We start from the raw sequence: 23,088 nt of genomic DNA, 5'->3' as shown, positions 1-23,088 counted from the left end.
GTGTCATTACGGGTGGTTATTTGTCTGTTTTCTTCTCTTTGCTTTTTCGTCTTTATGAACAAGCTGGTTCCTGAAAGTGCGTCAGGTTTATGGGCTCGTAAATGGTGTTGAACGTGAAAGGGGTTCCCTCTCATACAATTGCGTTAAATCCGATTTACCGTGAACGCTACAAGAAAAAAACCCATCCTGCTTCCGTCATGACGCCGAGTGACGTCAAGGCGTTTGCCCAATCAGATGGAGATCCCCAAGCTCCGTAAAGAAGCAGATGATATGGCAGCTTGGAAATCGACCAGGTGGAACTTGCTTTGTTAACACGACCAAAGCATTGATTATGAATGGAATTGAACTGGCAACGCGGTAGCTGCTCGAAATGATTTACTTAATCCTCATTTCGGCCTTCTGTGGAGCAGTCGTTACATTGATTTTGCAGTTCTTGTTGATCTACCGGAGGAGCCCAGAGCCTATCGGGAGGACCGAGCAGTACGCCAAAGTAGTGCTTGATAACGCATTGAAGGATTACTTTAATTCCCAGCATGTGGTGGATCCAGGCCATCTGCAGCAGCAGCAGCAGCAGCCGCCGCCGCCGCCGCCGCCGCCGCAGGACAACACAGCCTCTGCCGCTTGCAAGTCGCAAGAGGCCCCCTCGACCAGACAGCAGGAAGCAGTGACCAGTGGCAGCCCCAAACAACAACAGCAACAGTCGCCGCCTGCACACGGCGACTCGGTTGACGCGGACAAGCCCGAGACGTGTCATTTCCTCAATGCTATCTTTTTGTTCCTGTTCAGGGAGCTGCGGGACACTCCTGTCGTTAGACACTGGCTCACCAAAAAGATCAAGGTAGAGTTTGAGGAGCTGCTGCAAACCAAGACAGCAGGTCGGCTGCTGGAGGGACTTAGCCTGCGAGATATTTCCTTGGGCAATTCTCTTCCGGTTTTCAAGACGGCCAAACTCATGAAGCCGGTGCATATGAACGAGGACGGCATGCCGGAGGAACTCAACTTTGAGGTGGACATTGAGTACAACGGGGGTTTCCACCTTGCTATTGACGTGGAGTTGGTGTTTTGGAAGTCCGCCTACCTCTTCGTTAAAATGAGGCGCGTGGTGGGCAAACTGAGGCTGCAGTTCACCCGCGTGCCCTTCACCCACTGGTCCTTCACCTTCCTCGAGGACCCACTGGTGGACTTTGAGGTCAAGTCCCAGTTTGAAGGCAGGCCTCTTCCTCAGCTCACCTCCATCATCGTCAACCAACTCAAGCGGGTCATCAAAAAGAAACACACACTACCCAACTACAAAATCAGGTAACAAACTGAGCAGATAGATCATTGATTCTGATTTCAGTCTTCTACCATGTCCTCCAACTAACTGTGCCTACTATGAATTGCGTCACTCAATCTTCTTAGGAAGTTGACGGTGACGCTTTCTTTTTTCAATGATTCAACTGTGATGCAAACAGTAGTTGAGCAGATCATGTGCTATTTGTTTTTGCCCTGCTGCCATGAAGCAGCAGCTCCTTCAGCAACAACTGCTCCATGCATTGTCCCTGGAGGCCACAACGTTAAGTTTTCCGCTCACAGTCGCTCTTGAACTCGTGAACATATTCTTGATCACTTTGCCAACTTAACCCCAACTGAATGACAACGTTTTGCCAAATTTTGATCAACGCGTCTAAAATATTCCCCATCCTTTGGCAATGAGCTTTGGCTTTGCTTGCCTTCTGTCATCAGCCCCAAAAATGTTGGCATACAAGTGGATCATGTTGCATTTTCTTACTGAGTGTGTGTTTGTGCGTTCATGACATCGCGATAGCGTCAAATGACTTTATTAAAAATGCATGTTAAATGATGAGCCACATATCCAGCTGACCGCGGTGATGGTGTAAGGATGTCAATCACCTCCAAGTGAGTGTAGGAAGAGGATTTAATGGGACCTCTGGGTTTTCTGTCTTCTCACAGATGGTCGTCGTGTCGCTGGGCTGGGCTGGGCTGGGCAGGGCTGGGCTGGGCAGGGCTGGGCAGGGCTGGGCAGGGCTGGGCAGGGCTGGGCTGGGCTGGGCAGGGCAAGGCTTGCTGGGCTCTCCATACAAGTTGCAGATTTATTTTCCAAATTTGCTAACATTTGAATAATATGCTTCAAAGAACATTTGTTCATATCCTGATTATTTCGACTGATTTCTTTGCTTCTTTGCAGATACAAGCCTTTCTTCCCATTCCAAGTGCAACCGAGTCTGGGCTCGACCTCTGACTTTGAATTGTCAGTCCAGGACAGGAGACTCGTGGAAGGCCGTCTCAAAGTTACTCTTATTGAATGTAGCAGGTCAGTCAGCAAATGAGCGCAATCCATGATTTCATTTGTTCTATTTTCAACTCTGCTTTACTGAATGTCAAAAAACAACAGCAAGTATTGATTTTTGAACAAGCCATTCCTTTATTGTCTTGTCAAGGCAATGGACTTCCAAAGTGTTTCCACACAAAACAAAGGCGCCGTTTCAACGTATCCGCATTGCGTGCATTGACGGCTGTGGTTTTGTGTAGCCGCCGCGCCGCGCCGCGCCTAGCCTAGCCTAGTCGCAACAGACAGATAAGTGGTGTTGGAAAGTCTGATGGTGTCAAGCATTTCTGAGTGCGCTGGATAGAGTACACAATGCTCAGATCAATAATGAATGTTCTGTCCATTACAATCCCAAAAAAATGAGCTTGGTTAAAATGGAGAGCTTGACCTTTCAATTGCAGTCACCAACCCAGGCCAGCTCAGCGCACGTCACTGCTATTAACCTAATTATTGCTCCTGTGTAGCCAAAATTGGGTGACACTGGCACACAAAGAAGCATCGTGAGTAGGAGGTGAGCACTTTGCAACTTCACTGTGCTGTGGAGGAAGGATGACTCCCAAATGCTTTTTGCAGATATGAAGTGCCGCTCCCAGATAAAACAGCAAGAACATTACAAGGAACAAGGAATTTGGACAGGCAGGCTAAAAGACCTCGTCAAATCATCATACTTATACTGTCAGTGAGTTAGTTGCTGGCGAGCACAGCGTAGTTCTTGGCAAGGCAAATGCTGCCCTCTGCTGTGCTCAGGAGGCCAGTGCAAAAACCTCCCACCGAGGTCAGAACCTTAGCGCTCGCTCGCTCGCTCGCTCACGATAACTTTGCAGGACATTTATAGAGCACGAGCTCACACAGGCTTTTGCTAGGGAAGAAGGCTGGAGACAAAACTCCAAGCTCCAAATTCTACAATTACGAGACTGACGTGCAGTTTTGGTGAATGAAGCGTGGATCCAGAAATGAAAATGGATACTTTTTGACGCCACTGGATATTTTCTCTCATACTTGTCCTGGTCCCACAGACTCTTCATCCTGGGCTCATATGACCGAGAAACGTATGTTCACTGCACTCTGGAGCTGAGCAGCCACCAGTGGAAGGAGAAAACCCGAAGCTCTATTAAACGAGTAAGACCAACCCCCCCCCCCCCCCCCCCCTCTCTCTCTCTCTCCTTTTTCTTGCTATGCTGGTAGGAATGACAAAAAAACCCCCACAAACATCGTGAGACGTGTGATTGCGGGATGAAGCATGTTAAGCGCTAAATGATTTGGCCGGCCGGGAAAGAGCAACAGCAAGTCTGCTTGCAAGAAAGTTTTGAAACGGAGCATCTTAAATATGCATTGCTAAATCAAAAGAGACAGATGAACGCTGTAAGCCAATTGCTTCCTTCTCAGATGTGACGTATGGATCGGCTAGCAGCCCGCCGTTATTGACACATGAATACATGAAGGCGATTTTGGTCCTCCTTCCATTCATGAGATGATCCCATTGTTGACATTTTGAGGCCCGGAGCAAACCTTTTCTAATTGCGGCAATTTCCAGGCAGGCAGGCGGGCAGGCAGGCAGGCAGCACAGTTATCGCTCCAGGCATTTTGTTGTGAAATGTCAGCCCTAACTACTGGCTGCTCCTGCTGCAAACCTTCATCTTGCATGCGCAAGTGACATTTCAAACGGTAAAGATGGCCATTGCTCAATTGTGTCGTTTGAGGAGTTTAAGCCTTGTCCAGGAGGTGGCAGTAAAATATAAGCTCCCCTTGTATCGCTGGGTTGATGGCGTTTCTTATTGAGAAAATTCAGCACTTCCAATCTTTGTTTTTGTTCCCCCCCCCCCCCCCCCCCCCCCAAAGCTCTCATGCCATACCCATTCCCCCCCACCGAGTCGGGCTTGCGTGACAGTACGGGGACTAACCCTTAACACACTCCCGTTATTTGAAGTTGTGACACTTGTCGATATCAGCGGCGCAGCACATTTTTGGCTTGGTTGATGTTTGAAGAAGCCAATTCAGGGTGGCATTTGAGTTGAATTGTCTGTAGTCAGCAGCGTGTGACTTATCTTTTGCCACCTGGAAAAGGTCATATCACCATCCGTCTTATCTACCTTTCTTCTTCTGACTCCTGATTGCATCCCTTTTGAAAGACACTTTACCAGTGGAGGATCTGCAGCTAGTTTACATCATCATCATCATATCATTATTTCAAAATGAATATGTAATACTGTACACGGGTATAGTGCAGGTTTAGTCACAAATCCAATCAAATCAAACAATCTTTGAATCTCACCAATGTTTTTTTGTCACGTTCCGAAGTTGATTAGTGCATTTGTGCGTGTGTGTGTGTGTTTAGCTGCTTTTTCTAATACACGGTGCCCTTAACGTTGTTGTTTTGCCACCCAAGGGCTCGATAGCAATAACAAAGACAAAGTGATAAGCGCCCTTTCAGGTGCAGCTCGATTTTATCAATCAAATTTCCGTTGCTTTTAGTTCGGCTGCCTTTATGTTTGAATCCAGCGGTCTTTTCACGCAAGCCGTCGAAATGCCGGTTTTCCGTCTTGTCTTGAAAAATGCTTGAAAAGTGTCTCGTGCACAGCTGTCACCCAAAACCAACAGGAGCCTTTCCCCCGTGCTCGGCACACGACAGCAGCCATCAGGCATATGTTTGATGTTCCACTTAGTCTTTAATCTGACACTCGATGAAAGATGCTCGGAGAGAGACAAACAATGAGGGATTTAAATAGAGAATGAAAAGGTCACTTTGTGTGCACCGTTTGGATACATTTTTAAACCTTGATAATATAACGTCGATTCGGATGGGAACAAACGTGTGCGTAGGTTCCAGATCATAGTCAAATGACATGTCTTGTCGGCTGTGGAAATTTCAATTGACCAACCCATTCAGTGTGGATATGCACAAAACGGATGCCGCCTCCCGCCACGGCTGCCGTGCATCTTTCAATTGAAAAATGAAACCTACGCTAAAAAGACTATGAACGTGACTCAAAGACGGACGGACGGGACTAAAACTAAAACAGGACGTCAAAAACAACATTAGAAGTGCGTCAGCAACCCCAAAAAAGAAAGAAAAATCAATAGATTTGCCAGTCGCATTAACGCAAGTAGAAGAAAACCTTCCTCGGGCTGTCCGATATTTTAGGGGCCGAGTGTGGCTGGCCAATTTGGAGCCCCACATTTCTAATCCATTTACCAATCAAGGTGCTCTTTTCCAACGGCCTTGTGCTCCGGCCACCATGAATGGTTAAAAATAACAACGTTTAAATACTGTATCGTACATTTCATTTTGCGATTTGAATATCTGAAGCGTCGTATTGCGCGAGTCCAAGAATAGAGCGGCATTGTCTGGTCGGACGGATCCCATCACCTCTGGTAATTTTCCATTTGCCGTCCGTCCATTGACGGATGACGCGTTCATCATCTGTCTGTTTCCGTTTTTCCGTGTCAATTATACGGCCGTTTCTAATTGTGTTTGACAATCGCTCGGCGCACGCTGAAAATGAGATTAAAGACGAGAGATTTTCTCCACACGGTGTTTTTGTTTGCTTCTTATCACTTCTTCCCCTGATCAATTCTTCTCAATTGAGCTGGCGCTTTGTGCGTGCCAGTGCGCGGCACAAGCGCATTAGCCGTTTCCTGCTATTTTTCATTGGGAAAGCTTTTTGTCCAGCCTCTAGCATGCGCTCTCATTAGTCAACAAATGACACGTTACTAGCCGTCGACTTAACTTTGGCGGCTCTTCTAATACCGCCATCGATGAATGATTGGTCACGCGCCGTGCCCTTTCCGTCACTCTTTGGTTTTTCACCCCCCGAGCACATCGTCGTCTCACCGACATTGAGTGGTTGAAATGAGCATCCTCCAAGTATGGCCTGGCCTGATTTTGAACCACTGTCTTTGTATAACTTGGTTGGCTTGACTGTTATCTTACAGCTAGGCCAGCCAGCCAGGCAGGCAGGCAGGCAGGATCTCAATCTCAATTGGATTACGTACGTCAGTGCTTGACGTAGGCCAGAGTATTCCTTTTACATTTAGAGCAATGACCCTCACTGACCGTACACGGCCTTTCATTTTCATGCTCTTGACCACAAAATACAATGACGCGATGAAACGATCAAATGGTGTCGCTTTTTGAATTGCAGATTTTTAACAGAACAGTCGAGTTGGCGGCAACGACCCCGAACGATCGATTGAGACGACGAACGGAGTGGCGGAGCGCTCGGATTGCGTCAGCCAAACAGCATGTCATTCAAGCTTTGGCTCGGTAGGAGAAGCGGCGTATGCACGAGGGACGAGAGAGGGACGCAAATGCCAAATTGATAAGTGGGCGAGTCAAGAATTGACACAAGTGACGGACGGACGGCCGGCCGGCGGTGCTACTAATGTTTAGCCAGTGGTTGTGGCTACAGCCACGACAGATCGTGATTTCTCAATGCAGGTACAACGATGGTAATCCAAGCAAAAAAAGGCATCGTGCGGGCGGGCGAGCGACGTTGCTTTTCATGAAGTGCAAATTAGGCAAAGCTCCTTTTTTGTGTGCACGCGTCGCCATAACAACCCGTTTGTTGTGAATGCTTTTGAAGTCCATCTGCTATGCTAAAAAGGCAACTTGAAATTCAGGTTTCATCATGAGTTATGTCTATTCACTTTATGATACCAAATGAAAGGCGGGCGGGCGGGCAGGCAGCTCGCTGCTCATTTGACACGTGTGCGTGGCGCTTAGAGTCCAACAATTCAGTGGAGGGCCATTATTGCTTCAATAAGATCGATAATGATGACATTTGTTGTGGTCTGGACATTTGGAGGTTGACCCACTAAGTCGCTTGACTCAAATAGCCAAATGCTCCAGCTGTGTGTGTGTGTGTGTGTGTGTATTTTTGGACGGGGACGTGAAAGCAAAGCGCTCTAGTGCGTAATAGCGGCGCTGACGTAAACACCTGAGCGCACCCCTCAACCTGGTCATGGGCACAAGGGTTGTTAATTGGATATGGCAGGGAATTGCCGTGTACTTGCCTCGCAGCGACTCCTACCCTATAACCGTACACAAATCGATCTGACATGTGGTATTAGATTCAATTACGGAGCAGCGCAGTGACAGGGAAAAAGATGGGCCGGCTACATCTCACACACACGCACGCACGCACCCTGGCAAACTTGCTGGGGTGAAAGCGGGCCGGCCGATGTGCAGCCAAGCGACACGAGACGCTCCGGCAGCATTGAGCGCAACGCTGCCCATACGCCTCCGGATGAGCCATTCCCAACATTTGCTTCACACGTGCGGCGATCGCGCTCTAGTTGATGCAAATTTGACTCAACCATCATGAAAATGAAACTACCCAGGAACGAAAAGATAGCACACGACCGCGGCTGATCAGGAAGCCAAAAAATAGTACAGTGCAACATGTTTTCCACGCTCCAAACCGGCGTCATCCGAGGCGTCTACCATTGCTGTCAAGCAACACGTCACGTGCTGTAAATGTATATTGCGATTGGGATCAAAGCCATACGACTGGCCGGCCGCTAAGTAGTGCTGGGCCGCCATTTCGGCATATTGCGGTGCTGGAGATAAAAGAGAGGCTGCGTTTGCTGAAATAAATGCTCAATTGTCCCATTTGCATCCTGCCAGCAGGTGCTTCTCCTCCGTTGTTTCTTTTTTTCTTCTCAAACCAGGAGCTGCTTGCCTTGCCTTGCCTTGCCTTGCCTTGCCTTGCCTTGCCTTGCCTTGCCTTGCCTTGCCTTGCCTTGCCTTGCCTTGCCTTGGTGCTCTGCTGCCTTTGTCAATGTTAACGTGGTTAGTTCACCAAAATTCAAAATGTAATTTTCTCCCAAATTAAACTCGACTATTTAGTGGATAGCAAAATTGGGGCTGATTTGATATCAATTATTATTACGAGGCGAGTGTTTTTTTTGGAACACGGCAGTGGTTTTGTCACGTGTTTGACTGGAATCTGCTCTTGAAATCAACTTGATAAAGGCACAATGGTGTGCGTCATTGTTGCTAGTTGTAGGCTACAGCTGCACACACAGCGCACAGCCAGAGGAGGTAGGTACGTGTGCTGCTCCCATGAATGGCGCTCGCCTCAGCTCAGCACCTACGGACTCACAGCAGCTGTTCATACAAAAAGGACAGCATCTTTTTCAAAGCTTTTTTTCCTCTGCGGAGCAGTTTTGTCAATCAATGACTACATTGGAGGAGCGACGACTTCATTTTGTGGAGCAATTCCACCGACCAGAAATAATCCCAAATTCCTCATGCGAAAATGTATCGTACTTGGAGTCAAGAATTTCACCTCTGCACTATTTAACTGTCAAGGGGAAAATCAAGCTATGCTTTGAAGAAACCCATTAACAGTTCATCTTAGTCAGTGGGCTTCAAGGTACTTGTTTTGGTGCTTCAACATCAAATCCCTGGTCCACTGACACAATTTCACCTGTTTTTCTTTCTTTCTTTCTTTCAAGTGGAGCTGAATAGGCCTGCATCCACAGTGAAATGTTGTTATTGTCTTCATGGAAGCGCGCTAGCAAAGCCAGATCACATTAGACCTGACCTGGAGACACACACACACACACACGCACGCACGCACACACACCCACCCCATAAATGGTGAGCGAGGGATATTTTGCAGCTCACACGAATCATCAAGGTTTTCTTCACCTGGACCGTAATTGGAATATTTGCGGCATGGCATTTATCGGCGTGTCACTCGACATTTAGACGATACATTTTGCTCTTTGTTTACATTTACACTATATCGGGTTGGATTCCAAACATTTGCTTGAGATCTGAGGCAACGATTTCTGGAAACAATACACTTTTTGGGGGTTAATGATGGCAATAAGCGGCCAACCTGACCTATCATCTATGCTAAGCGCATGTTTTGCAGTCACGGGCATGGAGCCCCTGTGAAACCTTCCTTGCCATCATCAGCTTATTCTAACTCAATCGCAGAAGTGTAACGAATTACTGCAGCGGAAACGACAGTCATTTGTCTGAGTCAACCTGCGTGGTGTCGGCTCTCCTTTTCCGTCTTTGTATACCAGAGCGAGCACCTGTAGCGTAGCGTTCTCATCCGCGCTCGGTCGAGTTGATCCTATTTGGCCAGCGACGGTCGAATGGAATTGGTCGGAGGTGTCGTGACACGTCCGCAGACACGGAGAAGCCTGGGAGCAGGTCACCTCTTCCTCCCTCACGACACTTGCAATGTGTGACTTGTGAGCGGTGGTTGTCATTAAGGCAGGCGGGGGCGGGTGGGCTTTAATTGCAGCTCTTTCATCTCACACTAAATTGCCACTTTCAGTTTGAGTCGACGATGTCGGCGGTCGGCTCCGAGCGTATCGCCGCCGCTCAGTTCTGCAGAATTAGATGCATTTGTGATGTGGAAAAGAATTGACCTTCTAATTGAATTTCACAATAATATGAGTTTAATGATGAAGAAAGGGAAAAAAAAAAAAAAAGAAAAGTTGCATCTCGAGCACGCTTTCCTAATTTACACAAGGTGTAACGACGAATAATCATTTTCAATTTGCATGCCTTCTTTTCCATTATTTGTCTTCAAAAAGCAAACCGGTCTGAAGCCTTTTCTACAATGACCTCATTGAATTATCATCATTTATAAATCCTTTTTTTTTTGGACACACGTATTACAGACCGAGGTCATCAAGGGTCCATGCGGCAGCGTGGGAATGACGTTCAGGCACGTACCTGCCACCGAGGGAGACGTGGTCCACGTAAGCATCGAGACGGTGACACCCAACTCCCCCGCGGCCTTGGCAGACTTGCAGCGAGGCGATCGCCTCATCGCAATCGGAGGTTGGAGACGGCTTTTTTAATGAATGTGTCGATGCAAACAAGTGTAAAATTGTAGCAAATACATTTTTCTTTTCACACAGGTGTCAAAGTGACATCATCAGTTCAAGTCCCCAAACTTCTCAAGCAGGCCGGAGACAGGGTAGCGGTACTGTACGAGAGGCCGGTCCGCCACCAGAATCCGTCCCTCGGAAGCTCGGGAACTCTTCAGGAGGGATTTGGGCAGCTGGAGGAACCGGGCTTCGTATCCCAGCCAGGGGGTTACGAAGAAGACCCGGCCCCCATCACCACTCTGTCCGATATGACTGACGGTAAAGACGTGGACTCTGAATTTGAAGAGTTGATTGTGGAATCCAAACCCAGCCCGAATGTTGGCCCCACCAGCACCAGCGAGGATAGTTTACTTGCGGTCAACCAAAGCCCCAAAAAAAGCGTGGCCAACTTGGCTTCTAAACCTCTTGGGACCATATCGCCCATCCTTAACCGTAAGCTAAACCTGGTGGGCCTCCAATCGCCGCTAAAGGCCCAACCTAAAGAATCGCCAAAGCCCTCCCGACAGAAGACCAGCAGCGATTCAGGAGACGCTTTGCAGCGTCCCGCAGCAGCGCCGGCGTGTCGCCCCCCGGTGCCACCGAGACCTCAAATCCGGTTGTCGTCGGCCAGCTCCGAAAGCCTTCTTTCCGATAGTCTGGACTCCACTCCAACTCCCGTCGTATCTGCCGCCAGTGCTTCGGAGAAATGTCCCGAAAACCTCCTTTTGACAGGCGCCAATGACGACGTGGCCGCCGGCACTGAGAAGATGAGTGTCAAAGCGGGTGAAGGCAAGTCCACCAAGCCTCCAGAGGCCACTGACGATATTTCAATCTCGTCCTCGGCGGGCGGCAAGGCCGACCAGGCAAAGGACAAAGTTTCCGAGAGTTCCTGCAGCACACGGGACAGTCTGGAAGAGCGCTCCTTCTGGGAATCCCCGGAAAGCATGTTTCGTAACCAGACCGCGCGTTGGCCCAAGGCCTCTGTTGTGTTTGAGGTGGAAAGCAACCATAAGTACCTTAACGTGGCTCTTTGGTGCAAAGATCCCTTTAAGCTGGGCAGTTTGTTGTGCCTGGGTCACGTCAGCCTCCAGCTGGAGCAGGTGGCCCTCGAATGTATGGCGACATCTTCAGCCGAATATCAGAGCACATTCAAGCTGGGGCCTCCAGAGCCTCGCGCTAATGTCAGCCGCACGGCGCTACGCAGCCTCAGCACCCACAAAGGCTTCAACGAGAAGTTGTGCTACGGAGACGCCACTTTAAATTTCTGTTACCTGGCGGGGGACGAGTTGGACTATCCCGGAGCGGCGGAGCGGGAGGGGAGTCTCCACGACGAAGATATCAGGGAGCGGGAACATATCTCGGCAGCCCCGCGTGACGACTTGGCTTACGTTGCCATGCAGCTGGTGGAGGTGCGACACAATTTCCAGGACACCCAGTTCCAAAACCCCACCTGGTGTGAATATTGCAAGAAGAAGGTTTGGACCAAGGCAGCCTCACAGTGTATGATCTGCGCCTACGTTTGCCACAAGAAATGCCAGGAAAAGTGCCTGGCTGAAAACCCCTTCTGCGTGGCAGCGACCGAACGGCGAGGAGCCGACCCCGAGGCCAAGTCCTCCATTAATCGGGCCACCAGCGGCTTAACCCGCCACATTATCAACACCAGCTCCCGCCTTCTTAACCTACGCCAGGGCCCCAAGACTCGCCTGGTGGAGCAGGTGACCGAGGCGGCGCCCGGAGCGGCGGACCCTTCCCCCAAACACACGCCCAACACCTCCGACAACGAGAGCAGCGATACCGAGACCTACGCCGGTGGGGCCAGCCCCTCCAAGCGAGCCGCCGCCAGCGCCACCGGCGGGGGAAGCGGCAAACTCCTTCGCAAGGAGGGCGGCTTGGACGATAGCGTGTTCATCGCCGTGAAAGAAATAGGCCGCGACCTCTACCGAGGTTTGCCCACAGATGAGCGTTCCCAAAAACTGGAGTTGATGCTGGACAAGCTGCAGCAGGAAATCGATCAGGAGTTGGAGCACAACAACGCCCTTTTGACGGAGGAGCGGGAGAGCGGCGACCCCAGGCGGAAGCTGCTCATCAGTTCGGCGCTTTCCAAGTCCGGCGAAAGGCTCCAGGCGCTCACTCTGCTGATGATTCACTACCGCGCCGGCATCGAAGACTTGGAGTCGGTGGAGAGCACCTCTCCGTCGGAGCGACGCTCTTTTAAGGGCAAAGGAGATGGCTTGGAGGAGGCCCTGATGGGAGCAGAGGTCTACGACAGTGACGTATGCAGCCCGGGGGACTTGGACGACATCACTGAGGAGCAGATCTGCGTGGAGGCGCTCCACTAGATGAGACCGGTCGGTTGTTGTTCATTCCATCTCACCAAACACATGAAGGAGTTTCCTCGTCTGGATCCTTGCTTGCACCTATTAGTGCTTTTTTTGCACCTAAGGTTTGAAAGGGAAAGACCGTATCGTTGCTTTTGCATTTGATATTCTTCGGATGATCCCGTGTGTTTGTAAAACTTTGCCCTTCTCAGTAATGTTTTCACATGGCGCTATTTTTGTGTGCAATGAAAATAAATACTTGCTCAGTAGTCATTTACTGTAAAGGTCAAAATGACTCACATTGAACACTGCAGTCAAGCTTTCTTACTTTTTTGTTTGAAGCACTTTTAAATGCCGATCTTTTCATATTCAGAAATGACTCCCGCCTTTGGGGGATTAGTGTATAGCAGCTACAAAATGATTGGGATGAATATGATGGTTTTATTCACGTTTGATCACCTCAGCCAAACATGTTCCGTATAGCGTGTAAAACATTTACAGGTTGTCATTGTCTTCTTCCTATTTGAAATCACATCTTTCTTTCATTTGGTGAATTGAGATTGTTTTTGTTTGCAAATTCTATTTGAGCCGTCTTCGGAGCTTTTTTTCTTTTCCACGTTTTTGTTGAGCATTTGTGCGTGAGGAAATCGAATTGTACTTTAAAAACCTGAACTCTGTGATCTGCCTTCATGAGCGGTGTGAGTGGCCAATGTTTCTCCTATTGCGATCTAGATATTTTTTGTCACTCCATTATTTGCGGACATTGAGTCTTCAGGCCTAACTAGCTATCAGCTCCTTAAATGTTTTCTCATGACTTTCAATCGAATGCGGCTTGAAGAGCCAGCCAGCCACCCACAAAAAAAACGTCAAGCTTTAGCACAAAACAATGAACCTTTTTTGTTGTTGTTTTTTTTGGTGTTATCGCCAACCTAGTGCCACTTCCAATCTCCACAAATAGTTTTGATTGTACCCTTCGATTGAATTGGTTGATTGGTCGGTTGGTGCGGGTTGCGAAATGTTTCCTACAATTGTAGAGTTAGGCACAAAATCAAAAGAGAAAAGCCTCTGTCTGAAACACTGCACAGCAAGCGGCGTGAGAGTTTGTTGAAACCCATACGAACAAGCTGTCCCTTGATTTGAGCCAGTGTTTGTCCAGATGACTCGAAGTAGGTCAGTAGTTGCAGGTCATTGATCTGGCCTACGCATGAAGAAATATTCTTTTTTTGTCATTTATCCCTTCTCTGATTTCATAGTTTTAAAGCAGCACCAAAACAGAGGCGCTTCACACTACATAGACAATCAAACGTGGCTGAGCCAGGCGACCGACCGCTCTGGCATATGGCCGCCACCGAATCCTACGTCCATTTCTTTTGCCTTTTGGACTTCAATCGTTTTGACTGCATCTTTTGAGATTCACATTAGGTCATGATTCAACCAGGTATGAGGGTGACATTGGAAGAGAGGAAAGAAGTCATGTTTTCAATCTGGAGATCTGTCAACTAGTCATGGGCTAATATTGTGTCACCCAATGAACCTTTATGCTCATGGTAATTTGCACTTGTGAGCCCCACTGACAGCCATCTGAGAAACAATGGCTGTCGGTGCTGGCAAGGCACAGGTATTGGAAAGCGCCCTTTCCGATTGCAAGACACATTTTTTGTTTTTGGGTCCTATCGCTGTCTATTGATATTTTGTGCAATATTCCTATGTTGGACATGAGGTCATGTCTATCATTTCTTGTCATTAGCGTAGCCGTCCAAACAAGACTTTCCCACTGTAAAAGTCACTTTTAGGCCTGCCTAGGTTTGCGTTTTGCCTCTGCCGCCGCCGCTGCTGTTATGTTACGTGATACAGATAGTGATTTGCTTGAGCCCATGGCAGCTTCTCAGCAGGTGTGCTCTTCATATGCTAGGTAGCTAGGTAGGGATGTTGTGCACACTTTTCCTCAAGGTTCATGTAACAAAGCTTTGTCGTACTTCACCTCAATAAACAAGCTTGACTTCATTTACGACGGCCTGCAGTTTATGTCAGCTCAAATCAACCGTCTGAATGTCGTGACTCATGTATGACAACACTAATCGTATAGTTTTCACCTTTATTTCTCATATTCTACGATTATGATTCAAACGGTAACAAATTGAACACAGGTTGGGTTTGAGGCGCCCGCCGCTCAGTAATTTGACTGCACTCCCGCCCCTTAAGTAGCTCACATAGTATAGTATGTCATCGACACCATCATCCACAATTTGAAGCAATTTAGGCACGAGGGAAAAACATCACATTGGAAAAACAGGACGAAAAAGGCTTTGCATGACATCAAACAGACTGAATTTGGTGAAATCTATTCCCAGCACCCTTCTGCCTTTTGGAAGAAGAAGAAAAAAAAAAAAAAAACCTTCAATAGCAAATAAGGCTGTTGGCTCTCGCACAAGATCAAGATCAACTTTGGTTTGTCTCGGTACAAGCGCTAGCTAATAAGACAATGAATAGAGAAGACGGAAAGCATATTCACATCTTGACTACTTTGTGAATTTTATACAAGAAAATAGATCCTTTGAACGCTTTTACCCACGGCTAGTTTCCTCTTAGTCGTAATCGTCATCATAATCGGGATCCGCGTTTTCACCTTGATAGTAATTTCCCTGCGTGGAGTAGGACCTCGTCTTCATCGAACAGTTGCTCTCCATCAAAATAGCCTGCGAGAAAAGGCGGATTTAGCCATGACGGTAGATTTGCCGCTTACTTGCAGCCTTGCAACAGTTTGCGCTACATAGAGAGGCTCGTAAGAGGCTGATAAGAACAACTCGTTCTCTAACGCATTGGAGGAGTGGACTTGGCATATTTGTGCACAATTGCTGGAAGGAACACAGGGCTGGACTGTCTGCAAAGACTGTCTCATTCCAGGAAAGTTGAAGCCATCCTATGTCAATTCAACAACACACATTGCCAGGGTCAATTGCTAGCTAAGCTTCATTGTCATCCAAATAGCGCCAACCAACAGCAATATTTGACTTGGAGCACGAAAGTAAGAGAGAATAAACTGTCAGTGTGTTTGTTGCGATCTACTTGAAATAATGAATTGCGTGTCGAATAGCTGAAAGACCAAATCAAATGATGTCACAATAATCTCTGGTGGTTTGCGTCACATGACCTAAACCTTATTTGATGTCAAATAGTTTGTGTGAAATCTTACAATTTTTTCCTCTTGTCCAGGTGGGTTCCTGAGAAAGAGGCAAAGGGGGGCAAATAAAACGTCCACTATTCCAATAATGGTCATCAACCAAGGGAAGCCGATACTTTCGGCAATGGATCCTCCGATAGATGGACCTAAAACAGAATCGTGATCACTTGGTTTCAACAAAGACGGTACGTTGGCCGGCTGGCCGATGATTAGATTCTCGAATGGCGTGTGAACATTCCGAATGGTCCGCAGCCCCACCACAGAAGAGAATTTCTCCTTTCCATCCATTGAACCGGTTCAGGCTCATCTTACTAGACTAGACTTGCCGCTTCCTTACCTAGAGCAAATCCCATGCAAAAGGCCACATCAGCAATGGCATACACGCTTCCATAAACCGACACGTGGCGCAAGTCCACCAAGTATCCCATGATAGGCATCATAGAAGAGTCCACCATGCCTGGAAGAAAGGGTGAACAGGTGACACATCCATCAAGCTGCCAGCTGGATTATCTTGTGCTAGCGACTTACCTATGGCAAAGCCAACCCCAAAGTTTGGCAGAATCAGACCATAGATGTTTTTTGCAAATGGAACCTACATCAGACGTCAGAAATGATCATCATCATCATCAATCCAAATCAACTGGCTTCTACTTCTACTGTCCTCTACTTACCCCTATGATGCAGATGCCAACCACCACCATCCCAATAAGGGCACAAAGCCATCTGTTGGGGTTAGATGGACAATTGAGCAACAAACGATACGACATTGTCACTTCAGTCACTCGTAGCAAATAGACGCCATTGGTTGAATACATTTTTGGGCTGGTTCCCCAAAATAAACGATGACTCGAGCCACCCATGTCCTTTTACAGAAAAGGGATTCAGGGAGCACGCATAACAGAGAGATCTTGACCAAACGGGGGAGGGGGGGGGGGGTGCCCGAGGAGAACGCTGCCGAGCGGAGCACCTTTGAACCAGATGAAAATGTCACGTTACCGAAAAGAGCATCCCTACGAAGCCAGCGCTATACGGTGCTGAAACGGATGCATTTCAACCGAGTCGAAAGAAAAGCACAATATCTGCTGAGAACACGCAATTAAGTGCGAATTGAATGCACAAAAGCAGCGTGTTAAGTCAGTCCAAAAGAATATCAATGAGACCAGGCTCCCAAAGAGCGGAATCTCATTTTGAAAAGCGGAAACAGATATCGCAGCCAGCCCAGGAGACCAGATAAGGCTTATTTCCCCTCCTACCTGCCCATCTTGTGTGCCAGCGTTCCAAAGATGTAGGTTCCAATAAGGTAGGAGATGGATGCTGGTAAGAAAGCCACCCCTAGTCAACACACACACACACACACACACACACATCAAAAGACAGAAAAAAGAGTGAAGGCGTGGCAAGATAAGCAGATTCTATCAGTGCTTCATCATTAAGGCAAGGGCGCTGACTGCTGTACATCTTCCATTGTCTGTCACAAAGACCTGCGCTTTCCACCTGCCAGCACATGACACCCTAATATCCGCTTTGTCCTTTTATTTGGATCCCACCCACGACTTTATAGTCTGCACACTGAAGGAACAAAGCAATAAATATGCCATCAGATGAAGAAACGCCGTGTACGGTTTGTAATCTCCCAATCTTTGCTTCCAGTGACTACCAGCATACTTTGGCAACATGGAAAATGTTGAAAGACATCAAGTGGGCAAGTGGAAGGCGCTCCGCTCCAACCAAGAAGCTATATGGCTTCTATTATCTGAAGTGAAAATGTATCTTGACATCAGGTCCTTTCGATGTCCCTTTTTACAGCAGAATACAACATTCTACATACCGAGCTGCCACTTCCTGGCACACATGGTCTCCATCATCCAGATTGGCAGTGTTGGCTCCAGCATGGCAATGCCCATGTTCCCAAAACAAATAGCACCTGTGAGGAAGTCAAAAGTTTCTCTCCATTCACAGAAATGACAGCGGGGGATTCCGATGGACCAAATGCACAGCGCCGCTGTCGTCGCTATTCAGGAAATAGCCATTTGCACACTGGCTTGATGTATGTCCTTACCAGCTGCAATAACAATGTACGGATCCTTCATGAGGGTCAACAATGGCGTCCCCTTCTGACTCTGTGGGAGACAAAGGAACAATCTTTTCAGAAAAACAGCGCACACACACACACACACACACAAAAGTCGAAGTGAAACAACGTTTCCATTTCTTTTTGGAAACTCGAATTGAAATGTGATTTCATGAACACTTGTAAATTTGTGGTGCAATGACTCGACTTGACTCACTTCTGGTTCTACTTTGGTGGGCTGAAGGATAAAAAGCTGCAAAGCTGTTGAGCAACATTGGATGAAATGTGAGGAACATGAATACGTCTTATTTTTTGCTGTGGTAAAACCATTTCGGTGTACCTCCATCAAACAGAGCCAGGAAAGCCAAAATGAGGAACGGAGCGGTCTTTCCCACAAACTCGTACATGATGCTTCCAAATGGAGGTCCGACTGTGGAGGACAAATTGGATCGTCGGTGGAACGGATGGCAATCAAACCCCTTTCAAATCAGCTTCGACTTTCCAAGATGACGACGTGTATAATGTACGTTGCACGCACAAAAGGATCAGGACACGGCCCTTCATTCAAACAAAAACTTCATTTCAACTCGATAGATAGCGTACAAAAAGTTCCATCCATTTTCCATACCGCTTGGTTCATAGGTCTGTCGGTACCTTGCGTAGCAACATTTTCTACATTGTGGTAACCGACAATTCTACGGTTCCAACAGACTGAGAAAAGATCATTTTCTGCTTCAATGGGCCAAAATTCACACAGGAAAAAAAAAAAAGAAAGACAAAGCAGAAGAAGAAACTTGATATTGTGTCTTTTTTTTTCCCAACAGTTGCTTACCTAAGACTCCCATTGCCAGACCCCCAAGGGCAATCCCTATGGCATGTCCTCTCTCTTCATCATCTGTGTACACACTTGCAAGCATTCCCATCCCTGTAAAGACAGACACACATTTGACAGACACATGTACACATTCATCTGTGTATGAATAGGGGAGGAGGGTGTTGATAGAGCTTGATCACAATTTTGGTTTGAAGGAACATTCTGACTAGTTCTCCTACAATTCAAATTCGAATGTTTCTTACAATATGCTTTGTGGAGGAGAGGAAGGACAAGAAGTTGCAGATGTTTTATGCTTTTGCACATGCTGAGTCACAATTGTTTGCTCTGGCTTTGCCAGTGCAAAGTTGGAGACGAGCTGTGAGCAAAAAATATGGAAATAGGTCGTAGCTGAGAGAATATTATTTTCATTCTCCTTTAGCAGGGTGCCATAGCCCATGCATTAGCGTAGCTAGTGGTGGGCAGGGCAGGGCAGGGCAGGGCAGGGCAGGGCAGTGGCCCCCCCCTCCCTGAAATATGCTTGAATCCCCCCCCCCCCAAGTGCCAGGTGTAGTATTGTAAATGAATGAATGAACGAAGGAATGAACGAGTGGATATGAGAGCCATTCAGTGAGATCTTACCGGCAACAGATGAGCAGGAGGAGCCCACACCTTGAAGTGATCTGGCCAGAAACAGCAGAGCGTAGCTCGATGAGAAGGCGAACACTTCACAACAATGAGAATAAAATAAATACGGGCATTTCTTTCAATGACGACTACAACGTATGGAGTGGAACTTACTAATTGTCGAGATGAACATGATACAGAAGCCAATGAATATGGGGAGCTGGTATCCAATCCTAGGACAGAACGAGAGCAGCGTTGGATGCATTGGATGCCTTGCTTTCACATTGTTGCTACTATTTCTGTCTATGCTGCCAATGTCTTTTTCTTGGATGATAGCGGGTTCTTGTCTGACTGCTGAGGGAAGGTGACTATGCACGTTCTTGGTCTCACTTCCTCACAGCTGCGACACTAAATACTACCTTGGAGGTGGGTGGCTGCCGATAATGTTTGCCAGCGCACTCGCACAGACGCAATATGCTGTGAAGTTGTAAGGAGAAATTTGGGAAAATGACAATTTGCTGATTGATGACTTTGATGTCATTTCAGCTGCCCCGCCCAGTGTGCAAGCATCCATTTGGCAAAACAAGCGCGTGTATGTATGTAAATGCATTTAATCAGGAACTCTGCTCTGTTTGACTGAGAGGGGGGGAGGCAGGGAGGGAGGGAGGACATTTGCAGCTTGCCTGCCTGATCTAAAACAGTTGTACTCCATATTTTTGGTGTCCCTTCGCTGCTCATCAATAAATGTCCATAAATGTCATTTGGATAGCTTTTCAGATTGGGAGAGAAAGGCCGTCATGGTCAATGGGGTACTCTGGCAAATCTCCGTATGAGGTCAAGGCTATTGTATTCAAGCATACCTTTTTAGAAGAAGAAGCGATGAAGCGCAGGCATCAGCATTGGAAATGTGCTCGGATCAAATGAAGGAAACAACGGCTGACTGATCTGATATTTACTTTGCTCTCAAATACAGCACGGCTTTGTCGACATTGGCCCAAAGGATGACATGGCAGCTCAAATATTTGTTTGGGGAAGAGACATATTGGCTTTACAGTGAATGGATTAGAACCGTAATCACTCTTCAATCACATTTGCTGACACTAGGTCTATCGTGTAGCACAGCTGGACAGCTGCCCATTGACTTTCTCCTTATTCCTGAGGGCTCTCGTGGGGAAACAGATATGAAAAGTGGACTTGCCCCAACAATTGCCATTGAAATCAAAGGCGTAGGTGCTTGATAATCACCACAATCAAAGGGATTCAGCCACTAGATTAGAATAGGAAGCGGCATTAGCGGCTTTGAATTGAAAGAAAAGAAGACCAGAAAATCCGTCCGAAGGCCAAATCTCACCTGTTGGTCAGCGGCCCTATAAAGGGGTTGGTCAGCAGCTGCACGGTGGCCTTGGAGGCAAACAACAGCCCCACTTTGACATTCTCGTTGATCAGCTTCTTGGTGGAGCGCGGGCAGTCGGAGGAGTTCTGCGGCAGCCAGGCGCCGGCCGTGGTGGCCGCGGACGGGACGGCCTCCGAGCCCGACCGCCTCTCCGTGTTGTCGTATAAGGACACGATTCGATCGAAGGCCGGCGGAGTGGTCCCCAGCGGTGCTAAGGTGCTATTGGACACCTCAGCTGTTGCTTCGTCCAGGTTGTACAGGTAGCTGGGGATGATGGGCACTGTTGGGCACAAAGAGCCGCCATCATACGAATGGATGGATGGATGGATGGAGGGATGGATGGATGGATGGATGGATGGATGGATGGATGGATGGATGGATGGATGGATGGATGGATGGAGGGAGGGATGGATGACGTCAACAAAAAGACCCGCTCGGGACATGGCTCCAAACTTCACACGAGGATCGCAGATATGTGACGGGCTAGAATTGAATGGAATTCTTTTTTTTTCTTTCCTACTAGCTGCTTGTTACTGGCATACATGCTACTGAACAGAGACACATTTCTTGTGTGCTTTTACTAGGTTGATTTGGGACACATGATTGTGGACACAGGCGAGATGTAAGAGGGGCAACAATTAACAATCCCCATTTCTTGTGCCTACTTATGCCTTGTGACTTCTTGTGGTTGTGTAATACTGATCTTCTGACACGTTGCATTGCTCACCCAAGAGGTTTTTGTAAAAATGAAGATTTGCTTTGTTTCGAATGACACGTATATCGATAGAGTGACCTCGTCAACAAACGTCACGGTATATATTTAAAGCCAGGAGATTGTGCCACGCATTTTTACGTATCCAACAATTGAAGCGGCAAAAAGTTAACAAATGGCAACACAACATGGCTGCCCGCTGGATGGAAAGAAAAGGAAGCTTTACTCGATGATCCTTGACCGGTATTTTACACTTGTTTCTAAATATTCACGGCATATTAACAGTCTCCACGCTGTGCAAACAATAATGCAAGTTTGGCCCGAATGCTAAACGAAGGAAAACAAATAGGCCAGTTCAGAACTTGACGGGCTCGTTTCAATGAGCAAACAACGCATCTAACAGCTGAATTCGATACAAACAAGTTACATTGTGTTCTATGAGTGGAACAGAGAATCACAACAAAATCCCAAAAAGCCATTTGCAGAATATTCAAGATTTCACAGCGTGGCTGGCGGTGCCTTGCGCTTTAATTGACGGGAAGCTAGGGCCAGACATAAATGAGAAATGACACGCAATGGCAGCCAGACTCAAACCAGAGATGTTCACTTCAGCGCCCTCAGTGCCCCGAGGCCACGACAGTACCAGGAAAAGCAACTTCCAAATAGGCCAGGCAGGGCAGGGGAGGAGGTCATGTCGCCCTAGACCAGACGCAGGCAGCAGCTGCCAATATTGGAAAAGAACACATAGATCTGCCATAAAGCCTTGTAAAAAAGATCTTTTCCCAGCAAAATGGCTACAGCTGGGATCAAATGAACACACAAAGACCTTCTTTGGGGCTTTGGGGGGGAAAAACAAAACGCTAGCAAATACATACTTTCATAAACATGATCAAATCACTTTGCTGTCACAAATAACATTTCACGCATATTTGAGTGCCTGAAGAAGATTTCTGTTGTGAACTGTCGGGCGTAAAATGGATGGAAAAGATGATTCATATCTGTCATTTCTCCCCACACATAGTTCTCTTCATAGCCATTCACCTATACCAACTGAAATGTTTCAGGCGTTAGTTTGGAAGTATGCCAATTAAAACTGAGCATTTTGTCAGAAGAAGACAGCGTTCATTTCCTTAGTCGTGCTCGTAATGCCAAACGTGTCCTCCTTGATGACTTTTGCACTGTGCCAGTTCACTTAGGTCTGCGTGATAACAAAGCATGATGCTTGGGAGTTGCCCCACCTGTTGCGCCCGATAACACCTAAATAGAAGGAGATCAAATGTGTAAGGTGTGTGTGTGTGTGTGTGTGTGTGTGCGTGTGCGTCACGAACGTTTGTACCTACCGACCACAGTCAGCAGCATGTTATCCAACAACAGAGCCACAAAAACAATGAAAAGAATAAGTTTCCTCGACTGTCTTTCGTCTCGGAGCCAGTTGCGTAAATTAAATTGGCGGAAAGCGTCCAGTCTCCCCATGGTGTTAATTCCCTGGAAATATCAGGCAGGACCAATGGCTGGCAGACAGACAGACAGACAGACAGCTGGTCCTGTCTATGCAGGGAGACAGACAAGCGTTAAAAGCCATCAAATGAAAGCATAGAGTGAAGCTGATGGCTTCATGCATCTTACCTGGCTGGCTGGCTGGCTGGCTGGCTGGCTGGCTGGCTGGCTGGCTGGCTGGCTGGGATGCACAGAGGTCAGCGGCACCCAGCCTCAGCCTCACAGGAACGAGCGTGCGTGCGTCCGTGCGTCCGTGCGTCCGTGCGTCCGTGCGTCCGTGCGTCCGTGCGTCCGTGCGTCCGTGCAGCGC

General features: G+C 47.6%; 2 protein-coding genes across 3 annotated transcripts; one reads left to right on the top strand and one right to left on the bottom strand.

Moving 5' to 3' along the window:
- Positions 1-209: 209 nt before the first annotated feature.
- Positions 210-12,936, top strand: pdzd8 (PDZ domain containing 8). Its single transcript, XM_085922001.1, has 5 exons — positions 210-1,299; positions 2,189-2,314; positions 3,346-3,448; positions 9,977-10,139; positions 10,220-12,936. The coding sequence occupies exons 1-5, from the start codon at positions 371-373 to the stop codon at positions 12,505-12,507; spliced, it is 3,609 nt and encodes a 1,202-aa protein (XP_085778127.1). The 5' UTR covers positions 210-370; the 3' UTR covers positions 12,508-12,936.
- Positions 12,937-14,461: 1,525 nt separating this feature from the next.
- slc18a2 (solute carrier family 18 member 2) lies at positions 14,462-23,003 on the bottom strand. Of its 2 annotated transcripts, XM_085922003.1 has the most exons (16): positions 22,908-23,003; positions 22,622-22,829; positions 20,528-20,849; positions 19,351-19,409; positions 19,192-19,275; positions 18,571-18,663; positions 18,079-18,168; positions 17,956-17,999; positions 17,727-17,787; positions 17,496-17,591; positions 16,921-16,999; positions 16,339-16,390; positions 16,196-16,259; positions 16,005-16,124; positions 15,680-15,813; positions 14,464-15,182 (listed from the first exon to the last, which is right to left on the bottom strand). In XM_085922003.1, the coding sequence occupies exons 2-16, from the start codon at positions 22,752-22,754 to the stop codon at positions 15,072-15,074; spliced, it is 1,542 nt and encodes a 513-aa protein (XP_085778129.1). In that variant the 5' UTR covers positions 22,755-22,829; positions 22,908-23,003; the 3' UTR covers positions 14,464-15,071. The 2 variants fall into 2 exon arrangements, with proteins under 2 accessions (XP_085778128.1, XP_085778129.1); XM_085922002.1 differs by lacking the exon at positions 22,908-23,003 and having other exon boundaries at positions 14,462-15,182; positions 20,528-22,002; positions 22,622-22,728.
- Positions 23,004-23,088: the final 85 nt, after the last annotated feature.

The sequence above is a fragment of the Syngnathus leptorhynchus genome, chromosome 10 (genome assembly GCF_054491065.1).
Source record: "Syngnathus leptorhynchus isolate UIUO chromosome 10, UIUO_Slep, whole genome shotgun sequence".
In the NCBI taxonomy this organism is placed as follows: Eukaryota; Metazoa; Chordata; class Actinopteri; order Syngnathiformes; family Syngnathidae; genus Syngnathus; species Syngnathus leptorhynchus.
The sequence above is the reverse complement of the archived record's forward strand: the minus strand, read 5'-3'. Positions and strand labels throughout refer to the sequence as shown.